The sequence below is a fragment of the Cannabis sativa genome, chromosome 3 (assembly GCF_029168945.1).
Source record: "Cannabis sativa cultivar Pink pepper isolate KNU-18-1 chromosome 3, ASM2916894v1, whole genome shotgun sequence".
In the NCBI taxonomy this organism is placed as follows: domain Eukaryota; kingdom Viridiplantae; phylum Streptophyta; class Magnoliopsida; order Rosales; family Cannabaceae; genus Cannabis; species Cannabis sativa.
Window position 1 is genome coordinate 427,206 of NC_083603.1, and position 12,371 is coordinate 439,576.

Here is a 12,371-nt window from a genome sequence, read left to right on the forward strand (position 1 = left end):
AACATGCTGAAAATTAAAAAAAAAATTATTTATTGTACGAGTGTCTCTCTTTTATTTAAATTATTTGAACACTAATTTTTAGAAATTTTTACACTAAAAATACAAAAAGCTAACTTTATTACATATATACTACAACACGTTAAAAGCAACTTTTATACACTTTAAGTTTATTTTATTACACTTTTACCACTTGCACACACAATCTTGTGGGTATATCTGGAAATTATTCATGGTGGAAGTAGCTGAGCTCGTGGGGAAGTGGGGCTTCTATCGAGCGGGAACTGGCACGTGTGTCAAGCGGCGGTGGAGACGGTTCTGTGCGGAGGCGTTTTGCGACCTATGCAAGGGGTTTTGATGCAGAAACTCGAAGAATCTTCCGACATGCTGGCGGTGGCAGCGGACACATCATCCTGGCCGTCGAGTTCCTACCATTACTTTCCATCGCTGCCGTCAATTTACGATCCGAGGCAGGAGCTGTACTACTCCGGAGCCAGAGGAAGTAGTGGTATCTTCCCGATGTCGACGGAGAAGCTTATTCGGCGAGACTCAATTTCACGTAGCTCGGAAGAATCGGTAATGACCAAGAGCTTCGGAATTCGTGATCGCAAGGAACAGAAGCTCTTAAATCTCTTTGTATGAATATTTATATTTATATAGAGAATTTTGGTTGAGATATTAGAATATGATAATTAGAAGTGCTCAGTTGAAGAAAAAATCTAAACAAGATTTTAATTTTCATTTAATACTCTATGCACACAAGAAAATTCTTTGCTTCTACTAATTTTTCAACATACATATATATATATATATATCAAATTTAATTTAAATATATAATTATAACAACGGATATATATGATCTTATTGCAAGTCGGTTGACGGTTTGGTATATACTATAGAGTACTGTACAATAGGAATTTGTAATTTGACGAGTAATAGAGGTTTTTTTTTGGATAATATATAAACTATCATAAAACGATAATGCAACTATAAGGCAACTATTTGCACTTGCATACAGTTGTTTTGTAGTTTTATTATAGTTTTGCTACTGGCATATGTTATTTCACTATAAAATTAATATGCAACTATTTGCACAAAACTTACTATGTATAACTACTATTTCGTAGCCCCCATCAAATTAAATTCTTGCATAATATATAAACTATCATAAAACGATAATGCAACTATAAGGCAACCAAAACAAAAAATAAATCAAAATGCAACTGTATATAACGTAGATGTATTATTCATGAGGTTTTTTTTTAAGAAAATTTTCACATCATACATTGTTTTGGATTTAGTGGGAGCTCCAGATCTGTTTGTTACAGATCTACATTTCATGAATATAGATTTCGATATTAGGGGGAGTTATTTTGATCGAATAAAATAGAAAACAAATGTGTAATTTCAGTTTCTTCACAGTTTTTTTGATTTTTTTTTTCGTCATTTTCAGTTTAGATCATTGCAGGTATTCTTTTCCAGTTGATTTTGCCAGAATTAATAGTTGTATTTTTCTCGTTTTGGTTTCATTTTGGTTGTTTTGCGGTTTTGAAACGAGCGCGTATTTTCATCTTCATGGTTCGCTCTGTACAGCTGAAGGCTTAGTGCATGTGGTATTTTTGTAAATATTTGTATGTGGACTGTATAAATGTTTAATGGGCCGGCCCAAAGTATTTTTGTAATTTTTTTTCCTTTTTTTCCTTTTTTTGTTTTTTTCCCTAATTTTTATATTGTAATTATTTTAAATTTTTTAAAATGTTGTAAAACTAAAAAAAAAAAAATTAAAATATTATTTCAAATGACAGAAACAAATATTAGTTCGTGTATCATTTTATGGATGGATAATAAATATTTTATATTATATATTATCAACTAATTTGTATTTAACTTTTAGATATATAAGGGTCAAATTATCACATACAACAAGACTAATAAATGCTAATCTTTGACCGGCTATCCGTTGGAGCTAATTTATATAGAAACTTTAAAAAACTTTATTAATTTCTTTAAATTTTATTACTATAATTAGCTGAGGATTGTTAAATATATTTTTTTATTATACTAGAAGGAAAATAAATGAAAAAAGCTCATTATTATTTAATAAAAAATCACTCTTAAATATATATATATATTTTAATTAAATTACCAACTTAAAAATACGTGCAAATGTTCTATATATGTTTTTATGTATTTATTATGTGTAACCCGGTCAGATATATCAAATTGTTTTATTTTATTTTTTATCTTTAATTATTAGTATTTTATCATGTGTATTCTAATAATATTTTTTTCCCTTTGATAAAAATGTATTAATTAATATTATAACTTAAATGATCACTATCCATTTAAAAAAAATGATCATAAATAGAAATTAGAATTATATATACTAATACAAGCTCGATCTAAATTAAAGTTATTTTGAAAAAAGAAAAAGAAATAATTAAAGTATCATATAATTTGAATACAATAATTTAAAAATATATAATATTAAATAACAGATAAGGATTATATATACTAATATAGCTCAATTTATAATGATTATTTTAATAATATTGACGATTGTGTTCAATAATTACATCAAATACGATATATGTAATCATGATAATTATATTTAAGTTTAGCTATTAGCAGTGGCGGACCCAGAATTTAAAGTGAGGGGGGCGTAAATAAATTTAAAAAGAAAATATAAAGTGTAGTTAGTGGGGTTTGAACCTTTACCCTCTAACCTATTTACCAACTACCTTAACCATTACACCAAGGTTACTATTATGTCTATAAATATCATCTTTTAATACAAATATATGTTGTAACTAATTAAAATACATATACATTTTTTTCTCGATTTTTTTTTTCAGGGGGGGCGACTGCCCCCCCTCGCTACAATGTGGGTCCGCCTATGGCTATTAGATAATTATTAGACAGTTGTAATTAATTTAAAAATTCATTAAAAATAATTAATAAATTACTTGTAATCTGATACTAACATAATTTTATTTATTTTCTTAAAATAAAAAGAAATTATAAATATTAATTTTTGAAAATACTTTTATCTATTTAGTGACTTATTATTGCAAGTCATAAAAAATATATAACTATGCATGGTTATATTTTTTTTTATATCCATGAAATACTCAATTTTATTCTCCTTTATTAAAAATCTAAAATTAAATTATCAAAGAATCCCACATTGACAATATATGTAAACTAAATACCATATATAAAATCATAAACTACTCTTTTTATTGTCAATTGGTTTTAAGATAGAACTCTATACACTTTATCATACACTCACCTAATCCTACTTTCTAAGCCAAAAGAGTCGCTTGTGATTCAAAATCTACTCTAATAATAAGTTCAAACTAACAGCAAAATTAACTAATTAAAAACCTAATTTTCAACTTAACAGTTTTGACTAAATAAATTTGCACATATATATATAATATATATGTTGGAAAAACTAGTTAGGTATGGAGCATTATTTTTGTTTAATTTTGGAATGAAGAAATTATAATCTAAATTTTTATATATGACAACATAATATGAGGTATTCAGCTCAGTTTTGAATTTTTTAAAATAATTTACAATATTAAAAATAAAATTAAATTTAAATTAATTAGTACCCGATTGTATGCATGCCTGCTTACTTTTTGGTATTTAAGAGAGCTTTTTAGTCTAATTTTTTTTATGATCACATACGTTGTAGTTATTTATAACTACTGTAACTTTTTAAAAAACTCTGATGGAGAAATTTACAAAGCAAAAAATAAAATTTATATATTTTGTTGTAAGCGCGATTATTTTTCTAATACGCGTATAGTAACTAATTTTTTAAACTTTATTTTTGATACAGTAAATTATTTAGAATTTTTTGAAAATTTACAAGTGGTTTTCAATATCTATAACGTATACAATCATAAAAAATAATTAAAAATTCTTCTAAATATTGAATCAGATAAAAAAATCTACTAAAAAAACCATTTAGTCTACTCCACAAATTTTCTATAACTAATAGGGTCGGTTATAATGTCATAAATATACCTTCTAAGAAACCTATATGAATATAATTTTTGTTAATTAATATATTTATAGAGAGGGATTTTGCTTTAAGTCAAAGCACTTTTTCTTATTACTTAATAATTTGGCGGTGACCACGTTATTTTGGTCCTTGTGGCCATCTATCACTATCATATTATATACATATAAATTAATATATCTTTTTTTAATTAGTGTTTTTTTTAAAAAAATAAATTTATTTGGAAAATAATAAAAATGCTCTTTTGAATTATAACAACAAGGAAGACGTGATCTCACATTTCCACGCCACACTATAGCTATACACATATATAATTAAAGTAGTACTTTTAAATTAAAAATATGAACCAAAATATATTAATATTAATAATTAATAATAATAATATTGCTTCCTCTAAAGCTGAGACTCCCCAGTCCCCATCATTATAATAAGTTACAAAAGCAATGTCATGGATTTATGATATGATAATTTTCCAATTACAATATATTATGAAACAAATGTGATTATTTAATTAATATTTGGAATTATTTAAAAAATATATATAAAATGTTAAATATTTTTATGATTTTTATAATTTTAATTATATATATTTTTTATAATTTTAAACATATTAAATGTAAAATTGTAATTTTCTCTTAATATTTTAGAACTATATGTAATTACAATATTTTCCCTAAAAATATTAATGTAGATTTTTGTCTCCAAATATATTTCTTACATGAGATCATTCATTACATGCAACATCATCATATATCGGTGATATACCCTTCAAAATCATCATTAAAAAGGAAAAAATGTAATATTAAATTTGATCATATTTTCATTAAAAAAAGTTAATTTTGTGAATGTATTAATTTGTGTACGTAATTAATATTTTTAGTATACTAGAAAGAATTAAGGATTATATATATCCACGTATTAATTAATTTATGAAGATTTGATTTGTTTCTTTTAAGAAGAAATTAAAAAAAAAAAAAAAAACCCCGAATATTCTCGTCACAAATTATGTAACTAAATTCAGCCTAATAATAAATGGAAATATATGGATAGAAAAAAGTCAAAACTGAACAGCATAATAATTAGAGCGTGGAAGCAATATACATAAATATATATATATAATATATGAGCACCAAAAGTGCAAATATGACAGAAACTTACACTTACCTTATCAAGTGTGAACACTACTACAACAATTAATTATCAATATTTGTAAATATAAAATAGTATTTTTATAAGGTGTAATATCACTGTTAGTACAATTTAATGCCAGTTTTAATTTATTTTACTTTATTAAAGATTGTAAGAAATTGCTAATCAATTATAAAGCGTCGCACTCATAGTAATATTAGGTACTTTGGTGTTTTATAAGCTGTACTGTACTAAATGTTAGATTTTTTATTTGAACTTACATTAAATTTTATTAGTTTTATTAAAATCTGTGTGTAAAGTCTAGGTGAAGCAGAAGTGTGGGCTTTTTTAGTTAACTGAAGCCTTTGATGAGCAGACCCAGTCCAACTAGAGCTTTGTAGCTAAGTCCCCCTAATTCTATAAATATATATTGTCTCATCACAATTGTATACCTAGAGTTTTGTACAACTGAAGCCTTTGATGAGCAGACTCAGTCCAACTAGAGTTTTGTAGCTAAGTCCCCCTTTTGATAATCAGATAAATAAACTGCTTCTTATTTAGAAATTTAGGGAACTAGAGTTTTGTATACCTAGAGTTTTGTAGCTAGAGTTTTGTATAATTGAAGCCTTTGATGAGCAGATCCAGTCCAATTAGAGTTTTGTAGCTAAGTCCCCTAACTCTATAAATATACATTGTCTCATCACAATTATATACATTTTAATAATCAGATAAATAAACTGCTTCTGATTTAGAAATCTAGGGAAGAAGACTTAGTTTTGAGGTAATTGCTACGGATCAATCATGTATGTATACCTATACAAATTAATTTTAAATTTATTATTAATTTTTCTAACACTAAACACACACTACTGGTGTCTTTTAATCTTTATTCAGCATTATTATTTGACACTTTAGCCTAATATATACCTTACCGATGCAACGCTCTATAACTAACTATAAATAAATAAATGTTTTATATATACGAGTAGAAAATCAGTTATAAATTATTTTAAATTTATTTCTATAAATATATGTATCTCTCCTCAACTCAAGTACTTTCCTTCCCCCCATATAAATAGGGTCCTTACATAATCACTCACCACATTTATATATCAAACACATATATAAGACTCCCTATATATATATATATATCCACATATATTATATATCATATTAATTATTATTAAAATATGGATCATATATTTGATAGAGTAGTTTATGGTGTGAAGCTAATAATATTAATACTCTCATTTGCTTGTTCTTCATCATCATCATCATCAATTTCTAATTATAATAATGATTATTATTATTATATGAACTCTTTGATTGGAAAATCAAAACAAGAACACCGTAACTTCACAGCCATATCAGATTTTCGATTAGTGAATCGGAGAATTCTCAACGATTGCGTCGATTTAAATCCATACCAGAGGATTAGTGTGGCTTCTAATTCTAATCTTGGAGATGATCAAATCGTCACCGTCACCGTCTCCGGCGTCTTATTCCCTTCCGATGACGATTGGGTCGCCATGATATCTCCTTCTCATGCCAAGTAAGTAAGAATAATTATAAATATAATTATAGTTTATTGAAATATTATCAATGGTAAATTGTAATTAATTAATTAATACAGGGTAAATGCTTGCCCATTTATTGGGATTAATTATGCACAGACGGGTGATTTTACCAATCTTCCTCTTCTTTGTCATTATCCTGTTAAGGTACCTAACTAATTAATTATATTTATTTTATTTAATTAATTGAAATTATTATATCTATTTATGACGTATGCATGCATGCATTGCGAATGAGTAACCTAACAAAAACATTTTATATATATTTTTGTGAACAAAATTTAGTTATATAGATTTGAATTAATGTTAAGAGTTATTACGGTAATAAAGAGACCACCTATAACAACCATATATTTTAATTTTAAATTAAATATTATCAATTATTTTTATTTCCAATTAAATAAGCAGCTTTAGCAGATAATAAGCTCATTTATCACTAGGTGATCCGATATTTATTTACACTAATAGCAATATACGATAATTTTTTTATATTGAAAGAGAAGTGGTAGATCTTTTCTTTCTTGCTTTACATGAATATAAATATATATGATATATGAGAATATTATTAGATGAAAGTCTTCCTTATATTCCACCTTAGTATTAATTAATTGAAATAAATATTAATCCCAAAACTTTGGCATCAAATAACATTATTTTGATGACAATTTTTTATAATATACAAACTTAAAGATTGGTGCAAATAAAATTATTATTTTATAATGTGTCATATATATATAGGTGAGAGTTTCAATATGGACAAGTCTATATATTGAGGTTGTTTAGATATTATATAATAAAGTTGATAATTAATATATACACACACATGGCAAATATATAAAGGGATATACTGTCACTCTCATAAAGTAATTAATTTTAGATGAGAAATATATATAGTTGAGTTTACTTTATATATATACATACAAAAATTGTGAGCTAGGTTGTGTAAATATACAACTAATAAGTAATAAGGTTAGAAACAAAGTCGATATCGTGAAACCCATAACGTTTACGTAATAATAATAATAATAATAATAATATTTATTGATTAATTTAATTAAATTATGTTTCTTTCAATTCTGATGGGATACCATACTCTTCTACAATAGAATATTTTATGGCATTATTCCTTTTTCCAAGGCTGCCACCTTAATTAATGAAAAGCCGGGCCCAGCAACGTGGGCCTGTAACCCAAGTGGGGCCATGTGCGAAATGGGTCTTTGGGTCAGCTCAGTGGGCCCGATTCAGTGTTAGCTGAGAGTTGGGCTTTGTGGATTTGAAAGGAAGTCCAGCCCACTGGGCTTTGTGGATTTGAAAAATGCCTCTTTTATTCCTCAATTAATCAAATTTACCTCTAATTTTATATTTATTTGAAACATACCTCTTTTTATATGTATTGTACCCAAAATACCCTTACATAAGAGAATCACATGGAGAGTATCTTGAAGTGACAGGGGCAAAATTGGTACAATGTTTAAAAAAAGAGGTAAAAATGATAAATTTTAAAAAATAAGGTTAAAAATAAAAGAGGACATTATAAAAAGGGTATAGAGTATAATTTCCTCCAGCAAAATTCTCTCTCTTGGCAGTGGTACGATAACGGACCGTGTGCTACCTGGGCCCACCATGGTTGGGCCGACCTTAATAGGACCATTTCCTTGAAATTCCACGAATAAATAAATAAATAAAAATTAAAAAATACTAAAAAGTATCAGTGTTGCTTAGCTAGCACTCTTCAACATATCACATCCTTAGTAATATAATTAATTATCGAGTTCCATATATAATTTAATATAATAATTTCTTATTACACTACCTTTTAAGTGTTGTGAGTCTCGTATAATATAAACTATAATTTAATATAATATTATACAATACAATAATTTAATTATATTTTCACAGTCAATTTTCTTAAAGAAAGATCCAGACTACCTAAGCTGCAAAAAGAAAGAATGTAATAAACAAGGTAAGGGAGGAAAATGCGAGGTTACGACATGCAGCGCGACCGTATCTTTTCACGTCATCAACATAAGAACCGACATTTCCTTCGTATTCTTTGGTGGCGGCTTCGACACACCTTGCACTCTTGCTAGGACAAGTCCTCTCCCCTTTCTCAACCCCAACATGCCATTACATGCACATCTTAACAGCATAGATTCCACATCAACATCTGTAAGTACAATATTTATTTTTCGTATTAATTAGTATAATTAAGTATCAAATTTTACGTTATTAAGTCTTGATATATTATAGTTCTAATTATTATACACTCTTTTTTTCTATATTATAGGACTAAGGGTGTACATGTACACTCTAAAATTTTAATATTTAACTTCATTTATTTATAATTTAGGCCAGTTTTTAATGATCTTACATTTAAACTTTAATTTTGAAAAATTGGACACTATTATAGTGATCTTATTTCAAGACACTTTACCATATTTGATATTGATATATTTATATATAGATGTTACCAATGAATTTATGGTTTCTTTGCATTACATTTGAAGATGAGAGTGACATGGGTTAGTGGAGATAATAAACCTCAACAAGTACAATATGGAGATGGGAAAACACAAACTTCACTAGTTACCACTTTTACTCAGAAAGATATGTGTAGTAAGTTACCACTTCTACTAATTTTATTATGGTATTTGGTTCTGTTTTCTGTTACTAGTTACTATACCATGTTTTTTAATTATGTGAAAAATCAAAACAGAATCGGATATTCTAGTTAGCCCAGCAAAAGATTTTGGGTGGCATGACCCTGGCTTCATTCATTCAGCTGTAATGAGTGGTCTTCTGCCTTTAACCAACTACACCTATAGATATGGAAGGTATATTTATATAGAATAATTGCAATTACTATAATGTAGTCCTCTTGTCACAATCTGTTCCATTTTATCATAGAATTAGTAAAGTGGCAATATAAATTTGGAGGATAAAATAGCAGGAAAATGCTGGTATTTGAAAAATTGAACCAATGAGATATAAACTAATGTGAGATTGAATTAATAAATGCAGTGATTCAGTTGGTTGGAGTGAACAAATTCAGTTCAAGACTCCACCAGAAGGAGGATCAGATGAACTTAAATTTCTTGCATTTGGTGATATGGGAAAAGCTCCTAAAGATGCCTCTATTGAGCATTATATACAGGTTCATACATACATAGATACATATTGATTTGATTGTAATATGAAAGTTTCATTCTTTCTTATGATTTATTTTACTAAACATGTAAAATGTGGTATATATATATATGTATGTTAATTTCATATAGCCAGGATCAATTTCAGTGACAGATGCTATGGGTGAAGAAGTTAAGGCTGGAAATGTTGACTCAATTTTCCATATTGGAGACATAAGTTATGCCACTGGCTTTCTTGTTGAATGGGATTTCTTCCTTCATCAAATCTTTCCTGTTGCTTCTCGAGTTTCGTACATGACTGCTATCGGAAACCATGAGAGGTACAATTAGAACTCACTCTGAAATTGGGTACAGATTTAGTCTGCCTAGCCCCATACACTTCAAATTACACATTTTATAGATAAAGTGAAAATTTTGAGAAGAACCATGATAAAGTAACCGGTTACCTCATCTTAAGAAGTAACTGGTTACCCTAAATTGTTTTTTCTGTATTTTTCAAGAAAATATGCATGTATGTATGATGAGACTGTTGTTGTATGGTGATTTGCAGTAACTGGTTACCCTAAATTGTTTTTTCTGTATTTTTCAAGAAAATATGCATGTATGTATGATGAGACTGTTGTTGTATGGTGATTTGCAGGGACTATATGGATTCAGGGTCAGTATATGTTACACCAGATTCAGGTGGAGAATGTGGGGTTCCTTATGAGACATATTTTCAAATGCCAACACTTGCCAAGGATAAGCCTTGGTACTCCATTGAACAAGGCACTGTTCATTTCACTGTTATATCAACTGAGCATAATTGGAAAAAAAATTCTGAACAGGTAATTATCAATCTTCACAATAATACTCTGTTGTATTCTTCTAATATTTTACTAATTCGGTAATTATCGTTTCTTAACAGTACCTATGGATGAAAAAGGACATGGCTTCTATCAATAGAGCTAAAACTCCTTGGCTAATATTTATGGGGTAAATAATTAGCTATTAATCATTGAAAACCAATCTTTGATTATAAGTACAAATCTAATATGTACTCTTTTAACTCATATTATTTCAGGCACAGACCAATGTACACTTCCTCAACAGGACTTTTTAGTGTTGATACAGATTTTGCTAAAGAAGTTGAACCCTTATTATTAGCCAACAAAGTAAAAATTGAAGCCTTTAATTTCTTTTCTCTTGTTCTTAATTAGTGATTATTACTACATTAACAATTGGATTTTCGATATGTATGTGTGTAGGTTGATTTGGTTCTGTTTGGACATGTACATAACTATGAGAGGACTTGTTCTGTTTACAAAAATTCTTGTTTGGCTATGCCTAATAAAGATCAAAGTGGTGTTGATACATATGATCATAATAATTATAGTGCACCAGTTCATGCAGTTATTGGTATGGCTGGCTTCTCTCTTGACAAGTTCCCTAATGATGTAAGTCCCTTTCTCTTATCTCGAACTATTCAAATTAATCATAGCTAATTGAACTCGAGAAAAGTAGCTCAAATGGTTTTGTATGTGGTTTGATTCGTTAACTCTGCTATCAGTTGCTAGAATCAATAGTTTTCGATTATTGGATGATGGTATACTTCTCGAAATAATTTAAATTTGTTGATTAATGGACGAACAATATCACCATTTTTATTCGATTATATACCAAAGTAAATTAACATCTATTAAATTGAGAAATTTAAATTGCGAACTCTACTATCAATTGTTAGAATCAATAAATTATTAGTGGATAATATATTATTTAAGGTACTAGATTAGATGATTGACTCATTCTATATTAGTAAAAATCGTGGGATAGTTTTTCTTATTTATTAGTTTCGAAAAATAATTAACAATAATCTTGTAATTAATAATTTGATTGTGATGAGTAATAATTTACAGGTGAAGAGTTGGAGTTTAAGAAGGATTTCAGAGTTTGGCTACCTTAGAGCTCATGCAACTAAGCAAGATATAACCTTAGAGGTAATTAATTTCTACTTTTACTTATATGAATACTAATTTTATTAAATCATTGACATTTTTTTATTACTATTAATGTGTATTTATTTATGTTTTTTTTGGTGATCAGTTTGTAAACACAGGTAGTAGAAAAATTGAAGATAGCTTTCGAATTATCAAGAAACAACAAGACCAATTGAATAATAGAAAAATAAAGAATAAATAGAGGACAAAATGATCTCTTATTATGAACATAAATAAATACTTCTTTTTTATTGTTATTTACAGAATGTAATTAATCTTATTTTATATAATTTATATAGATAGACATTTTTGTAACTGCTATTTTTTTGGCAACTGTCAAACATTAATTATTAATGTATTGTTTTTTATACTCTTTTATTATAATTATTTAGTCAATTTTTATATCCGAAAATAAATATTAGAATATTTTTTTAAAAAATTTTTTCAAGACGGTGTTTGTTTACTATAAAAAATTTTATTTTTAGTTACAACAAAATTTGTTACAAAATGTTCGTGG

General features: G+C 27.4%; 1 protein-coding gene across 1 annotated transcript; it reads left to right on the top strand.

Annotated features, from left to right (window-relative positions):
- Nucleotides 1–6,093: 6,093 nt before the first annotated feature.
- On the top strand, nt 6,094–12,238 carry LOC115708772 (probable inactive purple acid phosphatase 27). The gene is made up of 13 exons (XM_030636784.2): nt 6,094–6,710; nt 6,792–6,879; nt 8,632–8,901; nt 9,240–9,348; nt 9,449–9,566; nt 9,754–9,886; nt 10,011–10,198; nt 10,519–10,705; nt 10,786–10,853; nt 10,942–11,032; nt 11,126–11,314; nt 11,774–11,854; nt 11,961–12,238. Exons 1-13 carry the CDS (start codon nt 6,349–6,351, stop codon nt 12,054–12,056), a joined length of 1,980 nt encoding a protein of 659 aa, XP_030492644.2. The 5' UTR covers nt 6,094–6,348; the 3' UTR covers nt 12,057–12,238.
- The last annotated feature ends 133 nt before the right edge of the window (nt 12,239–12,371 follow it).